This window comes from Colossoma macropomum, unplaced genomic scaffold, assembly GCF_904425465.1.
Source record: "Colossoma macropomum unplaced genomic scaffold, Colossoma_macropomum, whole genome shotgun sequence".
NCBI lineage: Eukaryota > Metazoa > Chordata > Actinopteri > Characiformes > Serrasalmidae > Colossoma > Colossoma macropomum.
In genome coordinates, this window is record NW_023494806.1 from 25566862 (window position 1) to 25593435 (window position 26574).

Below are 26574 nucleotides of genomic sequence, written 5' to 3' on the forward strand. Positions count from 1 at the left end.
AGACTTACTGGCCTAAAACCCATCTGATCAGACTGCGAGAGGTGGAAAATTTTTAAGTACTATTTAACTTTTTGAGTTATATCAACAAGAATACAGAGAAGCCCAAGGAAATATGTATAAGAGATAAATAGAGAGACACCATTTGCTAGGGGGAGAAGAGGCAATACATGTATGCATTAAGTGAAAACACTGTATGTATTACAGATGGAAACTGTTTTGATAGCTTTTGGTTATTTGAGTTTTCTATTGCCAACGAATAGTGTTTAGACTCCAAGATTGAGAAAACAGACAATTTTTACTAAACTTGCATTTGTGCACATAGAATTTAGCAAGAAAAAACAATAAATTAATAAGATAGAGCTGATAATTATTTTTATTACAAAATCAATGAATCCAAACAACACAATTTTAAAAAGTACAGAGAACTACAATATTGTCAATTATATATCTTGAGAAATCTTGCCAGAATTTCAAACTATATCAATTTGTAAATTCTGTGAAACCAATGAGGTTGAGGGGTGCAAAAACATATTGAATATCAGTTTTAGCCTGGATTGCTCTTTCAGGAAATCCTTCTGTGAATCATGGTTTTACAATTGTGTCAGTAGCCTATATGAGGGGCCCAATAAAGATTTTTGGAAGCCCAGTTGGGCCCCAGTGAGTTTGCCTCCCTCTACCCACCCAGTAGTAAACCCCTTAAATGGCCAGGACCCAAAAGTTGGGCACAAATTTTTATTACACACTTCTTTAACCTAAGAATATCTTAGCCAGTTTACACTGACACCCCTGTTGTTATTAATCAGTAAGCCTTACTATGTAATAACCCTGGGACTTTAGGGGGATAACTGGACTAATGATCCAACATCAGTACCTGACCTCATGCGCTTGTGGCCAATGTTGTTACAGCATATGTGGGAAGATTGCGGTGAGGATTTTATTGTAAAGTCTTTTCAGAAGAGTAGAGGCTGTTACTGCAGCCAAGGGGAAACAAACTCCCATTTAAAACCTTTAATTTCATGACTTTGGATAATCAGGTGTCTACAAACCTTAGGACAGGGATGGTCAAAGTAGTCCATGAAGACATTTGATTTGGCCCACCAGAAAACCCCACCCCCTCTCCAAATGAAAGAACAAACATATTTTATGCTATATATAACTCATTCAATTATTCCCTGCTGAAAAAAAACATAGAAACCTAAAGGTTCCTAAAGGTTTTGTAAAGTGTTTTGGCTTTTTAAATTTGTTATGTCAAGGATCCTAATGGTTTAACACATGACCAATTGCTGATTCTAAATGCATTTGATGGTTTCCTAATGGGATCTAAAAGGATTCTACACGAAGCTATTGGTCTCTATTGGACAGCCAGTTCCCCTTACAAAGCAAAACCATTGTGTTTCAATCCTAATGATTTCTAATCGTCATTTTTAGCAGGGTTATTTTCATTTAGAATTGTATTTTTGTAGTATTTTAGTAACAGAACATGTTGTAATGTAATGTTATAAAACACAATATTAAAAACTCAAGGTCAAACCTACTCAAATCTACCTGAACCTTCTTTATTTGTATTTTATTATATTCAATTTTATTTGTTTTGTTTGTATTTTGCGTTTTTGTTCTTCGGCCCACCACAAACGTTGCGCCTGAGCCCACCAAGACAAAAGTTTGTGTTTTCTTGAAGCAGGAGCGCGCAGGCGCAGTTCTGATTAGGGGCGGGACAAATCTCGGGCGGGCGGGGCTACCGCACAAACCTCCTCTGAAGGGAGTGAAGGAGTGAAGCGGAGTTTGTTAATGGAGCTGAGAGCGGAGAGTTCAGGGCTCCACTAGCCTGCAGAGAAAATGGCTCGACCCCGTGAGGAATACAGCACCGAACCGGAGTAGAACAGAGTCTCTAACGGGTGTGAAAGATGAAGAGTCTGTTTCTGTACGGGCTGCTCGCGCTCTTCGTCGGAGTGACACAGGGAGGTGAGTTCACCTACGAGTTCTTCAAACTTTCCTCAAATCTCCACAAACCACACAAAGAGGCGACCCGTCTCTGTGAATGTGCCCCTGTTTGCATTCCTGGTTTGTTCGTTTGTTTTAGCAACTTCAGGAAAAGTCAGACGAACGCTTTAATCTTTTATTCTTCTCGCCCTCAGAGTCAGAGTCGTTGTTTAGGCTGGTGAGAGTGTAGAGATTATCTGAAACTCTGGAAAACTGAATTTGCACGCTTCCAGTGTGGACATCGGCACACGTGAATAAGACACACTGTAGCAACAAAATTATTGCTGTTACTTGCTTTTAATAATTGTTTCAACATTTGTGATAGTTTAATATATGTTTTATTTTATTTATGTGGAACTGGGAACACATCTGAATCAGGGAAATTCAGGCAAACCTTATGTTTGCCTATCAGCTAGTTAGCCTTTTTGGATTAACTGTCCTAAAGTAAGCTGTTGTTTGGGACCTCTGAAAAAAGATGGTTTTTCAAGGGTTCTTAAGTAAATGCCAATGGTTCTATTTATTCTTGCTTAAATGGTTCTTTGCATGGTGAAAATTCAGACTGATGGAGAACGTGTTGTATATAGTTCTATACATATAACCTTTTTCAACCAAAAAGGGCTCTTCTGTTGTTACAAGCTTTAAATCATAACAATAGAGGAACCCCTTTTGGTGTTATATAGACCCATTTTCGAAAAGGATATACAGAACTGTATTCAACACATTCTCCATCAATCTGAAGAATCATTTCACCAAACCTGAAATGGTTCTGTGTTGAATTCATGGTTCTAAAAAGAACCTTTCTCTTTACTAAAGAACGCTTGAAGAACCATCTTTTTATAAATGATTTTAAGATACAGCCCATTGCTGCTGAATCTTTCCTATAGCCTGTTCTCTCACATCTGTGAGCTTAATTTGTCCAGACTTCTCATTGTTGTATCCAGACTATCTGATAACAGCCTGTCTGCACTGAACTCACACAAAGAAGATTCACCTCATCAAAACAAGCGTGAACATATTTAAGAAATGTGATAATTAAAGATGAAGTCCAGTAAAACAGTCCCTTGAAATTATGGGAAATTATGAACTGCAATGCATTCTGTGTTATTATCTATGAGTAACTGCATTATAAAGGCCTAATCCATAACTGCATAGTCCGAAAAGGCAGTGCTCACTTCACATTACTTTTATTTAAACATTAGGATGTAGTATCGCTATATGGCATCATTTATTGCCCCTGGGGAGCAAAATCTATTCCCTGTTTATAAAGATCCAGATAAATCTAATTAACTAATGTTATCAGTAATATGTAGATGATCTCTGAGGTCTGTTGGGTCTAAATATGATCTACATGTAATTAATATTGTGAACTTACCAATAAAATATCACTCTTTGTCAAGTGTAAGATTAATTTCACATTAGACATGTGCTTATATTCAGTAATATAATATGGAGTGATATTCAACACATGATAATGTTATTGTGGGTACTTTAAAACAGTGTCACTAGATTTTAGGCAAACAAGTTGCAGTTTTGCCAATGACATTAACACCAAAAAAAAAACAGAATTCCATAAATTAATGAAGGCTGCTGCGGCATTACAGCCTACAAAGTCCCATAGCGGACATACAATACAATGTATGGGCACTACCACCACAGCATTGCTAATAAAAAAGACATTCAGCACAGTACATGTATGTTTGTCTTATAGAAGCAAGGTTTTTATACAGTATTGTGTATGCTAAAATGTAGGTAGTTATCATGATATTCAGATTTTATATCACTTGCCTAATTCACATATTTCAGATGCTTTGCCTACAGCTGGACAGACCTTAGTGCACACACAGTCACCACAATGTCAGATAGAGGCTCTAATCTCTTATGTGATGACATGACAAGCCCTGTATTCTTGACGACTGACCCGACTTCGCTGTCTCTAAGGCTTTCATTCTCCCAGAAACAACCTATTTGGCACAGTGGTTTGCACAAGGGCTGCACGATATGGACAACATATAAGTTTTGATTATTTTGCTGCATGTTATGATCTCAGAGTGACTTGGAATTTATTTAAACACATTCATGAATCAGTAATGTTTCGTGGTTAAAAATTGGACTGCATTATTTTTTTTACCAAAATAATTTACTTTTGTTGGTTTACACAAAAGAACACAAAAGAGGCATTGAAACAAAGAAACATTGCGATGGGTTAGAGGGCTTATTTGCAGGTTGCAGCCTTTTTTAATATTAATATTTCAAAGGCCAATATTTAAATAACAATTAACATATATGGCACATAATAGTTTGCCATCTGTATTTCAAGGCATAATATCTAAATGCATCATACAGTCTTGGTGATAAATTTAGTATTTATAGGCCAGACAGTTCTTATGTATTTTTTTTCATATTTCATTTTACATGACATGTTTTCCTACCTCTCCCTGTACTGTGCCTCAATCAAAAAGCAGTTCAAGCTGAAACACCCCTTATAACATACGTGTTGATGAGCGGGGCTAAACTGTATTGAAATTTGATGGTTTTCGTGACTTTGCAAACACAGTGAATTCAAGATGGGCTCTTTTTGCTTTTTAGTTCCATATATAGTAGTGTTTACATGCTACATCATACACCTTTATTTCAGAAAAGTGTGGGAAATTGTTTTTTCCATGATGTGGACGCTTTGAAGGAAGCATATAACAGTACAGTACAGTCATGACTATACATAGTTTTACAGTTTGATGCTACATGAAATGATACAGGTAACCAACCCATTAATTAAGAGGTTCCTGGAGTGTTTAAGTGCTGAGGTTTAAGCAATGTTTAAGCACATTTTCAGAGAGCTAAATGAGAGTGCAGAACACATTATGGAGATTACAGGGCTATGCATTGTGGCACAGAAGAAAACAGCTGCAACCAAGGCTCTTCATGAACAACAGGGCCAAGAGCATGTGGCCAGGTCAGTCTTTTATGCTGGGAACAGGGTGCCGTCAGGACAAAGCATGCCAGTGCATGCATGAGTATATAGCATATGCCCTTTATGGTGCCGCCAGGCTTGTAGCATTAAGCGCAGTTTGAAGCGAACGCAGTCAACTTTCAAATGGGCTCCAGATTCAGCTTCAAAATTAAAAAGTTACTCTCACTCCAAATACAAAACACACTACTTCAGAGCAATCCAGAGATCAACAATATATATACGAGTATTCAACCAGTCCAGTTTTGTTGTCCAAGAGGCTCTAAATGAAGCATTAGACACGAAGACAGTAGCTAATTAAACAAAATCTCATATCATTGACATTGAAGAGTACTTTGTTAATAAAAAAATGTTTGGCAATCATGAAAAAGGTGTATGATTTACATTTTATTGATTGCAATGTTGTATTTCATTATCGTTCACAGCAGTAATGGAATTGAATCCTTTAAACTTTAAACACTAGACTTTGTCAGAAATGACCAAAGACAAAAAATACCCCTTAAAACAGAAGTAAAATGTAGTTAATTGAACTTATATGCTTATAATATAATTTTCAGTCAAGAGGCCCATTGAGATATTAATTATTAGCATGAGGAAATAAAGCAGGAAATATACAATTAACAGAAATTTACACAGATGCCTCAAACACTATACACACACATATATATATATATATATATATATATATATATATATATATATATATATTTGTTTTTGAATATTTTGTATGTCCACTCTTTGCCTTTATCTCAGCTGCATTCAGAGGTAAATACTGAAAAATGAATAACTTGTACTTAATGGCTGTTTTGACTGAAACATAAATAAATGGAGGGTGGTCTCTGGTGTTTGCAGAGTACTGTAATAAATCAGGGTGATCATGCTGATAAAACAACTGACACTTCAAAATTGCCTCTTAAAACATTTAAAGCAAAATACTGTTTGCTACCCTGCAATCCTTACTCTCATTAGTTTACAACTTAGTAGTGCTATAGTAGTTACTAAATAATTAATAGTCAGTAGTGAATAATTGGCCAAAAGATGGAAAATACAATCAATAACTCAAAAATGAGCTATACAGTTTAAGGGCTGAATGTTGTCTTTTCTATTTACTGTATGATGCCATAAAATAAGCAGCTGATTTTTTGTCCCGCAGCTTCCTTCTATGGTGATGGATTTGTGCAGTTAAAGGCAACAGAGTCTTCTAGACATAACACGCTCCATGTCCGCTTCCGCACCTCCAGCCAGAGGGGTGTGCTCTTCCTGGCCGCAGGGCAGAACAGTTACCTGCTGCTGGAGCTGACCTCCGGACGATTACAGGCAAGTCTTAAATAGCTCTGACCTCACAGACAGCACCACTGGCGCTGTTTTAGATCCACAACTTTACAGCTGCTGGAGGGCATGAGTCAGTTTCTTACAGCTTATTAGAGATATTCAAGTGGGTGTTCAGCTCAGGAAACCTGAAGGTGGATTTACTCTGTTTGAGGTGCAGTCAGATGTTCTGCTGTAGTGCAGGTCAAAGAAAGAATTACTGAAGGCCATTATCAGTACTAAAAAGAAATAGCAGCAGAGCAACACAATAAATTTTATTGCAATGATTGTACCTGAAATCTATATGTTATGCATGATTTTAAATGTGGTTATTCCACATCTGTTGTCAAGTCTTGCATTAGGTTATAAGGTTTATATTAGCAACATGGTGGCTGCACTATTTCAGGCACTGAAGAATGTGAGCTATGATGGCATCGTCAGAGAATAAGATACATTTAGTGCTGGAAGACTTGCTTCTGAGGCCCTCATAAAGGTTGCCTACTCTAGCAGTGTCAGATGAAATCAGCAGAACAAACGCAGAAGCAGAGGAGCTTTCGTAACACAGAAGTGTACAAAAAGGATTTTAGTTATGTTTATTCTTAGTGTCAGTCATGGGACAGTCTCTGTACTGGAAGTTATCCTGGGGCGAGGCAGTCCAAAGGACCAATGATTTTAGCCTTTTATGCATTTGGTCAAGTGAGAAGCTCCTCACGTGGACCATCGCAGGATGTAAAACGGAATTTACTCTTAATTATTACTCATCTGGAATCTCCTTTGCCTTTGTGTGCATCAGAATTTGGCATTGCTTGCCCTTTACAAAAGCTTACAGCTATTCAACAAGCCTTGACAAGTCTGTCCCAACTGTACTCTGGTATGGCATACTTATTCAGATCTACAGGACAAATTGTGTTCCTTGTTATGCCTGAGTGCTGACTACATCATTCAAAATATACACTTTGGACTTTTGGGTCCGCCTAGCTTGTATCTACATTGTCCGTTTAATCAGGGCCACCTACCAGATAGGTGCGATTTGTAGTAGGGGCGTACCAATATGGGAATTATGGGCCTGTGCTATATCCTGTATTTTTTTGTACATATCTGCCAATACAACATTTATAAAATGTAGAAATTGTATTAGCATTACATAGAAATGTAACATTTGTAGAGGCTTATAAATTCAGTAAAATGCAGATATTTTAGCACTGTAGTCCACTGTTGCCTAAATCTTCTGCTCCTCCTGAGGACAATAAATGCATCATCAAATGTTGGTTTGAATTATCAGCCAAATTTAAACATCTGTCTGATGCTGATATTTTTTTTAAGCAAAAAAGCTATATGACTCTGATAGCACATGACATCATACACCACTACTTTGTAGTTCTGCAATTACAGACTGTAGTCCCTCTGTTTCTCTGCATAAATTGTTAGCCCCCCTTTACCCCAATCATGACCATCACAGAGCAGGTATTATTTGGGTGGTGGATCATTCTCAGCACTGCAGCGACACTGGTTAGCAAATTCTGCAGATAAACCTAGAGTCTACAATCTGTAATTGTGAAACTACAAAATACACCTATATGGTAAGTGGACCTGACCAAATGAACAAAGAGTGCATATAGAAGGTAAATGTACCTAATAAAGTGGCCAACGAGTATTTAAGGTTCTATACAGTACTGTGTAAATGTTTTAGACGAGAAAAATCAAGTTTTAAAAACTATTTTTTGGTCAGTAAGGATTTATTGGCTCAGAAAAACACAAATATTAGAATAAATACAAATACAAACATTAGTGTAGTAAGTAGTGATTATATGTAGGTCAAAGCGTTTGCTCAATAATTTCCAAACCCTTCTTTGAGGAAGCCCAGCATTAATTGTGGCAATCTTCTAATACTTGTTTTGGCTAAGCAGTACTTCATTATATTAAATCAGGTGTGCTGGTGATGGAATTTAGTAAATCTGTGTGATGGCTGAGGTCATCAAGGATACATCTGGAGCCTACTTTCTTCAAACTGTTCTTCAAATTAGCTTACTGAATATCAGTTACAACAAATTCTTATTACTGTATTCATGTTTATTTGGACTTGATATATAATGAGATGTGGTGTTTTTACAAGCAAAAAGACACTGTCAAGACAAATTGTTTTAAATGGTGTGCTTAAAAGAATTTTGCACAGTACTTCATGTTTAACTGAATTTGTTTTATATACTATATACGTTTTAAATAGTGTATATGGTTTAAGAACACTATTATAAGTAACATTATCTGTCTGTAGTTTTTAGATATGCTCGTTTACGCAGGAAAGCTTTCTCTAACAGTAGTTTGATTTTCACCCATAGGCAAAGTTGGATCTTGGCTCTGGAGAGCGGATCCTGCACTCAGACAGAGGGAACCCCCTGAATGATTTGGCTTGGCACACAGTAGATCTTGTCCATGACCGGAATAATGTGAGCCTAACTGTTGACAAGCATTTTCAGACCAGCCAGAGACTACCAGGCTCACAGCAAGAGCTGAATATCAAGGATGGCCTATATGTTGGTGGGACAGGAGGCTTAGATAAGGTCTATCTTCCTAGTGATCTTACTGGCTTCCGCGGTTGCCTTGATGAAGTGCTATTTAATGAACACAACCTCCTGTCATCACTTAGGTCCTACTCTGGATTGAAGAATGTCTATGAGGTTTCCCTTGGATGCAGTCCTCAGTTTTTTGCTAATGAAGAGGATCCCATTAGCTTTTTCAGCTCCAGGGCATACATCTCCCTTCCTCCTTGGTCTGCACAGCAAGAGTGGACTCTTGAGTGCTCTGTACATACCTCAGCTCAAGAGGGAATCATTATGTACAATTCTGCTCGACAGGGGGACTTTGTTACCATGGAGATTCATGAAGGCTTGCTAGTTGCGATGGTGGGGAGAGATGGAATGAAAACGGAGCTGCGCTCTCTTACTTTCGTCAATGACAAGAAGTGGCACAATGTCAAACTTTACTTCACTTCCAAAAGCTTACAGCTTTCTGTAGATGGAGAGACTGTGAAATCCAGTATCAGCTCCAGATCAAAAGCCCTGCAGCTGAAAGGTTTTCTTTTTCTTGGGGGGGTTGATGATAGCACTCGCTCTGAAGTGAGAAAGGTGGGCCTGTCTTCAGTTGCCGGAAAGCGCATTAAAGGGTGGATCCTTCAAAGGATGCTTTAGCGATATCAAGGTCAATGGTGTTCCAACAGGGCTTCCACATGCTGTTGTAACTAAGGATATCTCTGTTGGTTGTGAGCCAGAGAAAGAACCTGAGATTACTACTACTTTGAGCCCAGCTACCATACCTCAGACCTTTGCTGGCTCTGTCACTCCATTACCACCTATAGATGTGTCCACACTTGCAAAGGGTCTTGTCAAGAAGTATGGACAAAATTTTCTGCAGCTTAGGAACCTTGTTGTTCCAGAGGGTGGCCGTGCGTCCTTGGATTCAAAACATATAAAAGTGAACTTGGACTTCAAGAAACTTGGTATTCGCCAGTCTCAAATCATGTTTAGAATTGAAGAGCAGCCAGTGCATGGTCAGCTTAGGTTTGATGTGGACCAGGAGCAAGAGGAGAATACTTTTAGCATGCTGGATCTTTGGCATGGCAGAGTGATGTACATCCACGGAGGTTCTGAAGACCCACGTGACTACTTCATGTTCTCCATCTTCTCTAACAGCAGAAAGGAGACACCAAGCTATCTGAAGGGACATAAGTTGTACAGATTCAATGTTACAGTGACACCTACCAATGATGCTCCTGAATTGAGCCTACCTGAAGGGAACCTCTTCATTCTGCTTGAGAACTCTAGGAAGAAGCTAACCACAGATGTATTGAAAGCCACAGATGTAGATAGCAACGTTACAGACTTGGTCTACTCTGTATTGGGAAATCTTAATGCTGACGCTGGGTTTTTGGAAACTGAAGATAACCCAGGTCAGGCTATTACTTCCTTCCCTCACTCTGCTCTGGAGGATGGAAAGATAAACTATGTCCACACTGGAGTGAGAAACTCAAGGATAGTGTTGAGAGTTAGCGATGGAGAGAAAGTTAGCAACACAGTTGTGCTTAGAATTATGGCCACTGGACTGGAATACAGCATCATGAACAACACTGGACTGGAGGTCACTCAAGGAGAAATGTCTCTAATAAGCACTACTCAATTAGCTGTACGGACCAATGCGGTGAAACAACTGGTGGACATTCGTTACGATGTCACTGAGCCACCAAAGTTTGGTGAACTCCAGAGGCTTCATTCAAGCGGAGAATGGAAGTTCACTAATTCTTTCTCTCAGAGGGTTTTAGAGAAGGACCGCCTGAGGTATCTCAGCACCTTTAAGTCTGTTCAGTCAGGTAATGTTACTGATCACTTCAAGTGTAAAGTCGCAATTGCTTCAAAAGCCACAGAGCAGCTGGTGTTTAACATAAAGATCAAATGGGTAAACTTCACAGTAGAAAGGAATGAAATAATTGAGATGGACAAAATTAGAAGAGTGGCAATAGACTCACAGCATCTCTATGCAACAGCACAAGGTGTGACCGTAACTGAGGCTGAGCTTTATTTCAGGCTTCTGTCTTCCACAAAGAAAGGAATGATTTTACTAAATGATGAGAAGTTAGAGGAAAATTCCACCTTTAGTCAAATGGATATCACAAATATGAAAGTAGAGTATCAACTAGTGGATAGACCATTTGGGGACACAGTTGACAGTTTTGAATTCCAGGTGTTCACCAAACATGCTCATTCAGCTAGTCATGTATTTAAGATAAATATCAAGGCAGACATCAACAGCATTTACATAAGAAACAATGGACTTTCAGTTCTCGAAGGTGAGAGCAAACTCATCACCAAAGATGACTTGTTTGCTGAAACTCTGAGCACTAAAGAAATGTACTACACAGTCACCAAGAGCCCCAAACATGGCAAACTAGCGCGAATCAACCTCTCAAACTCAACCGAGAGTTATGACAGACTGATCTCTTTCACCTATCAGGATATCTTAGAGGAGCGGCTTATGTATGTTCATGACGATAGTGAAACGACTCATGACCAGTTCACATTTATAGCTTCTTCAAGTCCAGCGGCTAAGACCTCTGTGAATGAAGATGAGGTTGGGTCCAAAGAAGGTGTGTTCAACATCTCAATACAGTTGGTAAATGATGAAAAGCCTATTCGCATTGTGGATAGAGTTTTCCAGGTTGTCCGAGATGGACGGAGGCTGTTGACCCTGGATGACTTGTGCTATCACGATGCTGACTCAGACTTCAGTGACGGGCAGCTTGTCTACACCCGCCGTGGCATCCCTATGGGGGATCTGGTGCTTGTGAATGACACTTCTCACAAGCTCTACCAGTTCACCCAAGAGGATCTGGCACAGAAACGGGTGTTGTTCATTCATCGTGGCGTGAGCTCTGGCCGTTTCGTGCTGTTTGTTTCAGACGGCAAGCACTATGTCTCTTCTCTGTTGGATATCAGTGCTCAGGACCCATATTTAAGGGTTGATAACAATACAGGCCTGCTGGTCCAAAAAGGGCAGGCCAAGACTTTCAGCAGTGCCAACTTCAGTGTGGTCACAAACTTGGATATCAGAGAAGACAGTGAAACCACATTCAAGATTCATGACGCACCAAAACACGGTGGACTGTTTTTAAAAGACAAGAAAATTGAATCGTTCACCCAGCATGAGCTTAAGAATGCTTTGCTGTCTTATCGCCATGACAACAGCAAGAATTTGGCCGACTTTTTCTCTGTCGTGGTGAAAGCGAAAGGCTTGCGTCTGGATGCCAGAATTAATGTGAAAGTGTACTTGGAAAGCCATCAAAGGCCACCTGTCATACTTCACAGCAAAACACTGCTGGTAGAGGAGGGCAAACCTGTGAAGATTGAACGTAGTAAACTTGAGGTAAATGATTATTACTTCAGTAATTTAGAATTAGAGTAGCATGAGCTGTTTTTATGCAGGCAGTCAAAGGGGAATTCTACTGTTTTCCTTAATCCCTGCACAATTATATAGTTAGGATGTAAACAAGGTCCTTCAGACTGGTTTGGTTTGAAACTCTCCATTCTAAAGAAACTTAGCGAGTCAGAATCTTTCAGAGGAATGGTGATTCAAAGTGTTTTAATGCCTGTGAGAGCTACCTCACAGAAAGTTATTTAACTAAATGATTATGAATATGCTGCCTGATACATGAAACACTGGTTTATGGTAGTTTTAAATAAGGTTTTCAAAAGCCACTCATGTTGGAGACTGGAGAGGTACATAAAGGATAAAGAAGAATAATCCCCAAAGATTTTTTTCTAGATTTATCATTATTTTACCATCAACATGACATACAAACACTCATAAAATGTATTCACTGGTCATTTTGGATAGTTAAAAAAATGGCTATATTTGCACTGTAGACATTGCAGCCCCTTGGTTCCTATCATTACCATTGTGAATAAACCTGAGTAAGTTTCTCTACAGTGAACCATTTCACATCAAACCACTCTGAATGATTTTGTTGACATCTCAAAAACTGAATTGTACATTTAATTTTGTGTGAACTAAACGTCTAATCTATTAGATAACAACAGTTATTGCTTGTTTTTGGTATATTACTATCTTAGTTTGCCGTGAAAATAAAACACATACTTTATTTTCCAGGTCACTCATGAAGCTAATTTGCCTTCAGAAATCATCTTTACTGTCAAAGTTGCTCCCACATATGGATACCTGCGTGGTGTTGTTGATGACCAGTACCAGGGATCTGAGGAGAAACCCATGATGAACTTTACACAAGAGGACATCAATGCTGGTAACATCCAGTATGTACAGATGGTCCCTGACCAGGTGAATGACTCTTTCATTTTGGAAGCCAGCAACGGTGTTGCAGACGTTAGCGATATCACTTTGACTGTGGATATCATCCCTCGCTTAATACCAGTTGAGGTCTCCAATATCACTCTGAAAGAAGGAGCATCCAAGGCACTCACAGAAAAGACCATCAGGGTCAGCAATCAGCATTTCTCAGGGCTCCACTTTGTATACTATGTGTCAGAGGGACCCTTGCATGGCCACATTGAGAATTCTCGTTTCCCAGGGATACCCACCACCTACTTCACCTGGAAACAGGTAAGCTGAATTTTTTAACAGGACACATATAAAATAATAAGTTAAATCTATCTTGATCAATTGTTTTTAACTTGATTATAACTAAAGGATCAAAATACTTAAATTAATAAGACTTTATACTAAAGAAATGAAGGGTGGTCTCTGTCTTTAGCATGGTGCTGTAGCAGTTTCAACATGAAAATCAAAGTGAATACAGAGCTCTTAATGGGTAACCATCTTCATACCAAGTAGTTGTACATTACACTGTTCAGTCACTGTAGGTTAAGTATTGCCTGATTGGTTAAACATTCCATACTTTCAGTAGTCGAATGAACTGGATGAACTACACTGCAGAGAAGAATGAAATAAACTCATTATTGTAACATGAATTTGTCCCTATTGTTTTTCAACTTGTACAGTTTCAGCCATTTTCACATATACTTATGGCTCATTTTCTTCATTACTCTTACACAGGTGGAGCAGGAGCTTATCTACTATGTCCATGATAACTCTGAGACATTAGAGGACCGCTTTACTATCATAGCCAATGACACAGACCTGCGAAAACACAGTACACCCAGGACAGTGTATATCCAGGTCATACCCATCAATGACGAACCTCCAGTTATTACAGCCAACAAGGTCCTCAGGGTAAGTGCACAATATTTATACATTTATTTCTTTTTATACTGGCTCGTGAAGGTCACCTCAGGCAACCAAAGAGCTGGACAGGGTATGCCAAGCATGTGTTTTTAGTTTTTTGCTTCATATATTGCAAACAGTCTGGGTGTGTTAAGGTCTTATTTGAGGTTTCTGACAGTTATAGTGTGTTTTTGTGGGCATTTCACATGCAGATTGCAAGAACAGGCATGTTGAGCGGTTGTGTGTACCCAGTCACTAATTTGAGCAGCCTTTAAAACCAAAGAATCTTTCTAATTATGGCAAATGGCTCTAATTTGAGGAGCACTCAGAAAGGTCATGCAGCTCTCTGTCCCAAATGCTTTGGATTCCTCAAAGCATTCCACTGGCAAGTCCTTTTAAATATAAGGATTAGGCTGCTGACAGATCCATTGAGTTTGGGAAAAATAACATAGGCAATACATGTGCTTACTACGGTAGATTACTCAGTGGCTGGAGTTTAATGTGAATGTTTGTTGCTCAAAAAGTCCACAGACTGAATTGCTACAAAGTTCTGTAATGGTGTGAGTGAGTGAAATATCAGTTTCTTGTACATATTTTAAGTGTCCACAAGGGGGCTCAATACAACTGCTTTTGAGAAACAGGCTACATTACAGGACATGAGAACAGCAAAATTTGCTGTGTTACAATAGGTCTGAGCCTTGGGCCAATAACTGATGTAATCAGTTATCATGCTATGTTGATATTATGCAAGTGCTCATTTTTTTTGTTCTCTTTAACATCCCATTCCTTTTGTATAATCATTCTAAATAATCTATGGTTAGTTAAAAAATGTATACAATAGAAACAATTGCAGTTAATCATAGTGTACACAAACAGAATGTCACAAGATAATTAACTAGACACATACATGCATTTACACCACTTGGAAATGCTATAGTGTAGATTTTTAGACAAAGAGGGCTGGGGAATATGCAAAGGAAACAAAGAAACTCCAGTACATGAGCACTTCTATCTGGTAGACCAGGGATGTCAAACTCAACCGCTAAAAGGGCCATATTAAAAAACCTCTACAAATCTGTGGGCCAGAGAACATCTGTGTTTTTATTTGATTGTTAAATAACATTTTGCTATAACCTGAGCTGGTCATTGTGTATTCAACATATGCCAAAACACCAACATCAAAATAAAGGCAGTTGTAATTAACCTTGAAATATTGCATAATGAACACTTGAAATATTCAAAAATTAAATACAACCCAAAAAGTTGGGACGCTGTGAAAATTGTAAATAAAAACAAAATGCAATGATGTGCAAATCATTTAAACACTATATTTAAGTGAAAATGCTTCAAAGACAACATATCAAATGTTGAAACTGAGATTTTTTTTTTAAATATATGTCCATTCTGAATTTGATGCCAGCAACACGTTCCAAAAAAGTTGGGACGGGGGCAACAAAAGGCTAGTAAAGTTGTGTAATGCTTAAAAAACACCTGGTGGTTAATTGGCAACAGTAACATGATTGGGTATAAAAAGAGCATCCCAGAGAGGCCGAGTCTTTCAGAAGTAAAGAGGAGGAGGGGTTCACCACTCTGTGAAAGACTACACAATCAAATAGTGCAACAATTCAAGAATAACATTTCTCAACATACAACAGCAAAGAACTTTTGCTTTCATCATCTACGGTACATAATATCATTAAAAGATTCACTCATTGAATTTTATTTTTATTTATATTCTGCGCAGCGCCCTGACTTTTTTTGAAAATGGAGTTGTAAATAAATAAATAAATAAATAGATGAATAGGCTATAGTATACAACATTATGAAGGGTACAATAGGCTACATTACATTACATTACGCATTGTGCTGTAGTGCATGCTGGGGATTGTAGTGTAGCACGTTGTGAAATGGGACAGATAGGATTATGCTACGGGCCTGATCTGGCCTTGTGTTTGACACATTGGTGGTAGACAGTACAAAGGACAGGACTGACCAGAAGAAGGGTGCCAACATGCCAGTTTGGTAGAAGATAAAAAAGATGGTTTCATCTTTTGAAAGTTTTAGAACTATATTGGAGTTTTAAGAACTATCAGCTAAAATAGTATTTGGAGAACCAAAAGTGCTCTTTCACATCACTGAATCGCTGAAAAAATGACATCAGTTCCCCTACGTACTATTAAGGTTTTGACTTTTGAAATTACTATGGAAATTCAGTTTTGAGTCACAATGTCTTTATCCATGACACATGGAATAGATACGTACACAGATGACCAAAATATGTCTTGTATTCTGAGTCACGGATTAACAGGATGTTGTGGCTTCCTGAAAGCACAGGACTTCACTCAGCTTCACTGACTGCTATGACATGCGAAAGAGCGAACATTATGACCTCTCGCTCTTGATACAAGAGCTTTAAGGAAGTGTGAGGTGAAAAGCTGCCATCTCATCTGGGAAGATCAGTGTTCCTCTTGTCTCTGGCCACGAACCAAGAGCTTTTTTTTCTCATTTTTCTCAGTTTATTCTTGATATGCTTGTTGTCTCCTCTGTTGTGTGACAGCAGCCTTAGTCTAGAAGGATGAAACCTGAACTTCTCTGATACATATACGTGCCAGCACACCTTTCCATGCAACATCGTTTTGCACCTCAGCAGCATTGCTAACCTCCACTTGTGCTCACAGCCCTCCAACCACAACTGACACCACAGAGCTGTCAAATGGTGCTTTTACTGAGTGTGCCTCTAAGAGCTTTTATTTTAAGCTTTATGAGTCCTTTATCATCATTTTCCATGGTGACCAGTGCTCTGATTAGCTGAGTCAATGTTTCCAGGAATAACATACAGCCACACTGCCACACTATGGTCATCTCAAACAGAGATGTGAAACTACAGACAGCTTTACCAGTTACTGCAAAAGCGTGTGAATAATACAGCTACATGGAATTTTCATTAGTAGTTGCTTTTGTTCAGACTACAACGTGGTTTTTGCTCAGTATGACATGCTGTCTTGTTTCATTGAACTTTTGAGGCCTATAAAAGATAAAAGATAAAACGATTCCAGAAAAAAAACTCTACTTACGTATTGTCTACTTGGGTAATGAAGTGTGTGTCACCTCAAATAGTATCAAACTGCTTAATCCTCATACATGCCAGAGACAGATTTGCTTTAAATATGATATAATGTAGACATCATTTTTCTTGTTTTGGCCTGTGCATAAATGTACAGTCCAGTGTCCACATATTGTTCAAAAAAGAATTAACAGGAGAGCCACATTTACAGCAAATGACCAACGGGTAAGTATGTCCACCCATTTAGCTAAGTTATCTTCCCTAAACATATAGAGCAACTAAAATTCAACCAACACAGAATAATCCATTCAAACCCTATGATGTACCATTTTATAGCGGCTGGCAGAAACAGCACGCGCAAAGTTTAGTTTCAATTTGATTGTTTTTGCCACCCACTGCTGTAGAGCCATATACAAAAAGAAGCATTTAGTAGGGCATGATGACTTGTTGGTGGGACATTGCCCCACTAAATTACCCTTTGACGCTGGGCCTGGACTGTGGTTTACTGCACTTTAGTTTAGACAGGCCACAATGAGTAAGCATGTACTTTTTCATCATTCTTAAATTTGCCTTTAAAGCATAAGCATGCACAAATCAATAAAATGCCCTCAGATCCCAGAGGATTAAAGCTTCTGCTTATACACTGTCCACAGTGACAGCGATGTGTGCATATGCAGTGTAAAAAATATCTAAAACAATCGTGATCTGGTTGTTCTTATTATGTCACATGGCCACATATCAAATATTAATGTTATCTAGGGCCGCATACAAAAGTGTCTAAAACTGGATTTGATCTGCAGTCTCACTATAATGCACTATATTTCTGTTCATTTGTCCAGGTTTGGGTTGGCTCTGTCACAGAAATCACACCAGAAGATATGAATGCAGAGGATGATGATACTGCATCAGATCAGCTAAACTACATCACTACTCAGCCAAGTAATGGTCACCTGGCTTTGAAGAGTGCCCCCACCAAGCCAATCATGAATTTCACTCAGGCACACATTGACCAGGGCCAGCTGATATTTGTACACAGTGGTAAGACAATGCACTATTTATTAGAGACAATTATGATAACATTGCACACTGCAAGGACTAATATGTAGATCAAGATGTCAGTTCTCCACTAGGTTCTTAGTAGCTACTTGGGGTAGCTATGTACTATGTACTTGTAGAGCAATAAGGAGTGGCTGAAAAAATGCCTTTTTTAAATGTTAATGTTTCCAATCATCATTATAAAATTACAGTTTTTATATTTTTTAATAATAATGCATTAGTCATGAGTTAATATGCACTTACGATTAGGGTCTTTCCTCCCTGCCCTCGATTTTGAGGTTAAGAAGAAGGTTAATCGGTATTAAACTACTATACTATACTTCATTTGCTCTTGTCTGTATTGGTCGAAACCTGTGCGTATTGAATTGAGAGACTCATTCAATACAATGCTGTATGTTGTATTGTTACACTCCTCGTAGTTACTTACTTATAGAAGTTACTAAATTAGGAGCGAAGATTAATAACTTAATAATAAGCCTACAGTTTAATGAATTGTATTTTTTCTGGTGTTGTGAAGCAGAATGGACCAATAAAAAAAAGTCCAAAATTGTTTTGAAAAAAATCCTGTTACATTAACTTCCATAACAAGTTAGGAATGTTACCATTTTGGAGGCTTTGTTCCAACAGAGACAATATGCTGCCTGCTGCTCAAGAAAGCAGACAATGGTTGTTCTTTTTTAAACTGTATCTTGAAGAACATCAGCACAAAAATGTGATATGTGCCATGCATTCATGACTTGATGTCAAAAGTCATGATTTGAACCCTGATAAAGATGTACAGTTGAGATAGGAATCTCCAGCTCTAATCTGCTCTTTACACACCATTTTAGAGGCACTCCCTTAACTGACAGCAGTACAGACAGGTCTAAAATTTATAATAGCTATTCACACCATATGATCTTAAGAATTTATCATATTTTTGCTTTGAGACACATAAAAGTAAACTTATTAGATTTTGCATTGTAAATGAAACAATAAAATGTCATATGCTACAGTGCAAGACAAGCTGTTTCCATGGGCAAGATAACATGGACTGTATTCTTTGTTGTGTTGTATAGGAGCCATGGCTGGAGGCTTTAATTTCCAGGTGAATGATGGTGTGAACTTTGCTCCACGGCAGATATTCAGTGTCACAGCTCGTGCACTGATTCTACGTCTGGAAAGGAGTGGCCCTCTCAAGGTGTTTCCAGGTAACTTGTTGTAAAGCTCCTGATAATCCTTATAATCTACTCTAATTCATTAAGGTGAAGCACACTTTGTCACAAAAATAGCCTTAATGTGAGCTGTCTAATTGCCCTGTAGCACAGTATTATGTACTATATATTTCCTCATTTTTTATACTTTGTTTACATCTGCTTTGGTAACTAAACAATAAGACTTCTTTGTCCATGCTAGTTCACATCTTCATGGTTGGCAACAGGATACGTCCCTTGTCTGAGCTAAGCCAGTCTTGTCAGCCTCTGGTAGCTAATTCATACATCTCACTGTGGGCTGTTAATTTAACACACTGTTTAGTCATTTAATAGCCTGTAATCCATGTGACCATGTCCATTTTAGGGGTGTCTCTTGGCGTAACATGTTAGCAAACAGCCTTGCTGAAAAGACTACTGTGATTTCTCAATTTAGAAACTGTTAGTCATATGTCAGATTTAATACCCAGTGCTAAAAACAGCTGCCCACATACTGTTTTGTCTGGGGCAATATGCATAACAGCTGTTGTGCCTGCTTTCCGTATTGTTGACATAAGTTGGCAGTGGCTTGTTGGCGCAATCAACATGGGTTTTCAGGCATCGTCTGGTATTAGGTGCTACTAGGCTACGTTACTGGCTAAACCGACTTTATTGCGTGTGTGGTGTTATTTGATGACTTTTTGCTTAAGTGGCAGTTTGCTCAGACACGTCCCCCTCTCGTACATTGTGTCCTGGGATAGAATGCCCTGTCGCTGTGGTCACAACTTTCCCACAGTCACCTGTGTTATGTGGGTCAGTGTCTATACAGACAAAACAAACGAAAAAACTCCCAAAAACATTGTGAACATGCATTAGTGTCTCTACTTCCTGCAGCACTGCAATACTCAGTGGTATCAGTGTTTTTATTTATTTTTATATACAGTGCTTATTTAGAAGAATACTATATTTCAGTGAAAGTAGGATGGTGTGGCCTTGACAGACCAGAATAAAGTACATGATGCTCATTATTATGGCTCAGGAAGTGCTTTACAAGTTCACTATACACAATGCTAGTTCTTCTTTCACAAAGGTAATGTTTTTTTTAAATGTTAATAAGTGTACAATTCATGATTTCTTTTTTAGAAATAATGCATCACATACTGTACAACACAGTAAAATGTTACAATTTTACATTTTTCACTAAAAAAGGCATTCATGGAGAGAGAAATATGTCTAAGAGCACAACAGAACGTCGGCAGAGAATTTCATTTGATATCTAACAAAGAAAATCTGTACCAATATTTAAGCCTGATAAACTGTCATTGAGAATATGATATAAAATACTGCAACTTGAAGTGACAACTACAACAACAAAAAAAAGGAAGAAAAAGGTTCTTTATTGTTGTGATGTCAATACAACAAGAAAAAAAATGGTTGGTATTGACAAATTTAGACAAGAGTCTAAAACTACATGAAATTCTGAAAATGTATATATTTGATAAATTACCTTACTTAAAACCTGTAAAACCTTGTGGCCAGTGCAGAGGTTATGGCACAGTTCATATTGTGTTTTGTTTTGTTTTTTTTAACCATAAAGGATTATGAAGGAGCATCTGACCAGATCACTTTTTTCCACATCCGCGTGTCCATGATTTTTGCAATGCTGACCTCAAATGTGTATTTGTCTGTGTAATAAAGGGTTTATACAGTGCAACTCTACTGTAACATCTCTGTCTGTGTAGTGGACAGACTGTTCTTGTCTGATCTCTTGCTGACATTCTCAGTCATCTGAGGAACACTTGCTCTTCTGTTTTTCCTAACAAACATTATGCTTAGTGAATGTGCGCTTTCAACCAGAATTTCCAACCTTGTTTAACCTTGTTTTGCAGATGCCACTTAAGTCACCGTTTCTATTGAAATATTAGTCAGTTGAGCAGTCTTTGTGACTGAAGCTCCTGCCATCAGTGCCACAGTCATGAACCCTCTTACAGAGTCACTTAGTTCTTGTCATCATGCCACCTTAAGGTCTACTGGGCCTGCTTAGAAGAATACAGTTAGTAGAAGAACAGATTTGGTTCCTGACTTCTCAGTGCACTCCAGCTGTTGCATTCATTTTCTTACTGCCCAGATAAATTACTTTATATATCATTTTCTCAGGTGCCTGTGATACTGTGGAGTACTGGGGTTTAAAGTTGTCTTTGGGCTTTTATCACGGTTTAAATTGTCCTTGGTCATATTCATAAAAGTGTTAAAGAGGAAAACTGAAACAGGTTCTTATACTCAAACTGATCCCTTCATTTTACTAAAACTGTTTGTATTTTGGAAGCTGTACTTGTCATCTAGGGAGCAAAGCCTTAATTAACATGAAGGTTTGACTTTGCCAGCCATCTGTAGCTCAGATGTACACAAGTATATAAAAGGTGCTGCCACAGAGAGCCAAAGCAGTCAAACATCAAAGCATCCAAGCACACAATAATGCGGTTATGTTTATAGCATGTACCAGACGTTTGCTGTTGTTTTGACTGCATTTTTAACATCTGTAGCTTATCCAGGATAATGTTTACTCTTGTTACCAATCCAGGCTCTTCATCCCTCATTACAAAAGAGGTTCTCAAAGCAGTAACCAATGACGATAAAGGCAACGCCAACCGCACCATACGTTTTACTGTCGTAAACCCTCCAAAATTTGGAAAGCTAGTGAATGTGCAGGCAGACAAGTCCATAACAGAGATTTCATCCTTCACACAAGAAATGGTGAGTGCTGTAAAACCTCATGCTCTATTTGCTTGAAAGAGTGTGAGGCAATAAATTATGAATTAGTCTCCATTCTGTGAGCCTCTCTAGCTGAAGGGCTATGCTGTACATCCTCTGATTAGCTTGTGGGGGATGGGTGAATAATGCTTTAAGAAAATTGCTTTTAATGTCATGTTCAGTACTCCAAAGGTGGAATTCTATAATATTGGGTTAGGGCAATAGAGTAACATTATCAGTGTAATAAATATATAGAACTATTTGAGTTTATATTATATTAATTATTATATTATTTGTTTGATATTTTATAATTATGCCAATTAATTATGCTCATGGGTATTGTTTAAACTGCAATATTTGTATTGGTTCCAGCTAGATGATGGTGAAGTGGCATATGAGCAAAATGTAGACTCTGTGGGATGGGCAGCATTAGACAAGTTCACATTCACTGTGTCATCACCTCCTGCCAGCCTTGAGGCTCAAACGTTTGATATTGACATCTCTTATGAACATGCTGGACCTGAACGAAGCTCTCTCCTTAAAAACACAGGTATGTAACATTTGAGTGAGTGTCAGCTTACCTCTGAGATACAGTTAACCTACTGAAAATTCTAAATGTGAAAATTCACTCATCAAATGTTAATATATAGTACTGCAATTAAGCTCCAGATATTAAATTTTCAGGGTCAGGAAAAAAGCAGAAAACATATTTAACTGAGTATTACACAAAAGCCTATGAAACTAAACATAATCTCAAATCCATCAGTATTTAATGTGTCCACTCTGTACTGTTGTACACCCTACTGCCACCTAATAAAACCGAGTTATAACTGTGTCTTTAAACAAAAGCTGTTCCCAAAGGTGTCACTGATATTACATTATGTCGCGCATCTAAAGTGGCTAAAGGAGATAGTTCTGAGGATAACAGACAATTCACTTGCATAAGGAAGGGGAAAGTCATAGGTGAAAAATAGGTGAACAATTAGGAGGTTCCAAAACTGGGACTGAACTCTTGCTTCAAACTGGACATCTAAAATGAGTAGGGTTTTGTGGACTGATGAGTCTCAATCTGTAACTGTGATTGCTTAGACTGTGAGAAGCAAAAAATGCAGCCAACATCTAAGGCTAAACTTTAGAGGAAAAATATCTCTGCAGATTTCTTTGAAAGAACTGAAATAAAGCTGCCTGATAAGGATGAAATCTGTAATAAAGGCAAGGCCTGAACATACCACATACTGAAAAATGTGATATTTAGTTGTGGAGGCTTCTGTGTAATTTTCTGTTGAACATGTTTACTGTTTTTTCCTGACACTGAATTTTTTTTTCTGACATTTAAATGAATTACTTTTGCGCAGTACTATATTATGCAGACCTATGGTGACTACCTCAAGCTAGTTTTGTCTGATTTGAGAATTTGCATGGGTGATGTTCCAGGTGCTGTGGTAACAGAAGGAGACAAAGTTGTCATTGACAGGACGATGCTGGATGCATCAAATCTCCTTACCAAGGAGGCTGAGCCCCGTCGCAACTCTTATGATGTCTGGTACCAGGTGAAGACTTTACCACAACATGGTATCATTGTCGTGGGTGAACGGAATCTCACAAAGGAGAAGCCCTACTTCTCTCAGTTCATCCTGAACAAGTATGGAATCACCTATCAGCATGATGACTCTGAGACAACATATGACCACTTTGTATTTGATGCTTTCCTTAACCTGAAGAGCAAGCCTGCACAGCGCCCATTAGATGACAGTGAAGTCATAGAGGAGGCATTCAATATCACTGTCACTCCAGTGAATGATCAGCCACCTATCCTAAAAACTAAGGCCCCAAGCCTCAAGGTGGTCCAAGGGGAAACTATAGCTCTTGGACCCAGCAACTTGAATGTGTCAGACTTAGACAACCCTCCAGATGAAATCCTGTACTCTGTGATCAGTAGACCCACCAATGGCTACCTTGCTCTTGCAGGAAGCTTGAATACATCAGTGGATGCCTTTTCCCAAGCCCAAATCAACAATGGCGAAGTATTGTTTGTCCAGGATGGCAGCCCTGTGTCTGGGGTGTTCTACTTCAGTGTCACTGATGGCCATCACCGACCAGTTTACAAACTTTTTAACTTGGAGGTGATACAGATTTCTATTTCTCTTATCAATCATACAGAGATTGTGTTGGAACAGGGCAAAACATCAGTGGATCTCACTCCTTCACATCTGGCTGCAGTAACCAATGGAAAAAACACCACTATTCACTATAAAATAACTGTGCCTCCTAGATATGGTAAACTTCTTCTGTTGGACAATGAAGAGGTTTTTGCTTTTAATCAGGAGGATCTGCAAGCACATAGACTAAGTTATCACATGATCAATCCTGTGTCCTCTAATGATAGTTTTGAGTTCAATGTCTTCACATCAGAGACCAACCTGACTGATCAAGTAGTTAATATCACAGTCAAGCCTTTAATTCGGTATGCAAAAAGTGTAGGGATCCCAAACGGACAACGTGTTAAGCTTAAGGCAGGTTATCTAAATGCCTCTGAGCTTGCCTTGATAAGTGGTAGCGATCCAGTGTTTGAAATCTTATCCTCGCCAATGTATGGCAAGATTTTACGCATAGAGACTAACAAGGTAAAAAAAGCAGAACCTGTCAGGACATTTTCCTTTAGTGAACTGCAGCAAGGAAAATTGGCCATCGAGGTTAAGGCAAACCTTACAGGAGTTCAGGAGGTGAATGACTCCTTCAGATTTGTCATAAAAGCTGACAATCTTCAACCTGCAATAGGAGAATTCACTTTTAGCATTGTCCCGTTTGATCCTGCTCTCATGACAACAACAGGTGTCCCAGCTTTCACAACTAGTCCAGTTTCACCCAGCCAAACAACAGTAATGAATTCTGCCCTGCTTTCCACATCTCCTTTGCTTCAGTCTACGCAGCTGTTGACCAAAGCTGTGACCAAGTTCAAAGGCCGCAACCGCTGGGGTAACTCAAACCGCAGTGACTCACATGGCACTACTATCGCTAAACCAGGTCACAGACAGGAGGTCACTCCGATGAGGAACACTCCGCTGAGGGTTGAGTCAGCACCCCAAGGCAGCTCCTCCAACCCTATGCTCATCATTCTTCCGCTGCTTGCTCTAGTACTTCTCATAATTGTGGTGGTGCTAGTGCTTATCTTGAGGAGAAACCAGCAGAAGAAACAGAAACCTTTGAAAAGTGCCTCTGTTTCTTCATCTTGTCCTGACATTGGATACTATCAAGGCCGCCCAGAGCGGAGTACAACAGTTCCCTTAGTGACCGTCACCCCTCTCAGCCCAACCAACCATGGTAGTCCAGCTCAAATGAGACTTCATACAAGCAGTGGAAAATCTGCCTATGGACAGTCTATGGCTCTTTGTTCCTTCGAGGACCAGGAGCTTGAACCCTCACAGTTCTGCAGGACCACTAACCCAACCTTACAGCACAATCAGTACTGGGTGTAAAATGGCCCTGTTCCCTTTCCAAAGCCCCTTTTTCACTCCAGGGCTGAATGGTTACTATGATGATGTTTGCTGGTTCACACTTGTATGGACTTGTGTCAGCAGTTCTGGTTACTTTTTCCATCTTTTGTGCAACACTCAGGACAAGAAAAGTACCTGAGAAAAGCTACAGTGATAACAGGACATGGGGCAGTGCATCAGCAACAGCATCCCATGTATGTATGGCATGAAAGATAAAGAATTGTAGGAGCTGACAGTGTGCACTGAAAGGCAAAATAAAAGACACCAGATGGGGCATCACAAAAGTGATGTAAATAAAAACTGATCAGTGATTGCCTAAGCTATCCCACCTGAACAGTTCTACTGAACTGAGCATGGGCATGATTTGCATTCCACATCAAACCGTATCCAAGTGGAAATGCCAATAGAGTGCGAGAGAGCTCTCCGTACTCAGAACTGTTGAGCCCTACACTGGAAAAGAGGCTCAAATTATTATACTTTTATAGTAATACTCTTGTATTACTACTACTTTTATAGTAATACTCTTGTATTACTACTATTTTCAGAGCAAGACATTACACAAAGCAACATTACTTTAATGTTGTTATTGTACTTTATATGCTTGTTACTGTAGCTGTGTAAAGTTGTTCTGTTTGGGGCAGGCACTTCCCCATTTTAAGTGAAATGCTTAGTTTGGGGAACTGCTCGCTGTTCAGAATTTAAAAGTTCCCTGTTACTGCATTTTTTTGGATATGAGGTTTTTGACATTTTACTTATCAGGTGCATTCATCTTAAACGCTGACCCTATCATCAGGAGATCGCAAGTTCGATCCCCAGCGATGCCACAGCCATCCATGGCCAGAAGTTCAGGAGAGCATAATTGACCTCCCTCTCCCCCAACACTTAGCATGATGCTAGCCAATGCAAGCATCTTTAATCTGACATAACAGAATTGGCAGTCAGCACTCTCCTCCAAGCTTGATCGTGCAACTTCAGTTATTTGAGGTCGGAAAAAAAACGAAGGCCTGTTTGGCTACTGTATGCCTATAAAAACTCTTAAAAGCA

General features: G+C 38.9%; 1 protein-coding gene across 1 annotated transcript; it reads left to right on the top strand.

Annotated features, from left to right (window-relative positions):
• Positions 1 to 1764: 1764 nt before the first annotated feature.
• On the top strand, positions 1765 to 26266 carry cspg4b (chondroitin sulfate proteoglycan 4b). The gene is given in 11 exon segments (XM_036598645.1): positions 1765 to 1962; positions 6099 to 6262; positions 8590 to 9408; positions 9410 to 12163; positions 12908 to 13375; positions 13829 to 14005; positions 17900 to 18098; positions 19175 to 19306; positions 21867 to 22039; positions 22409 to 22586; positions 23471 to 26266. Coding segments are annotated over 11 exon segments (7164 nt in total). The 5' UTR covers positions 1765 to 1904; the 3' UTR covers positions 25513 to 26266.
• Positions 26267 to 26574: the final 308 nt, after the last annotated feature.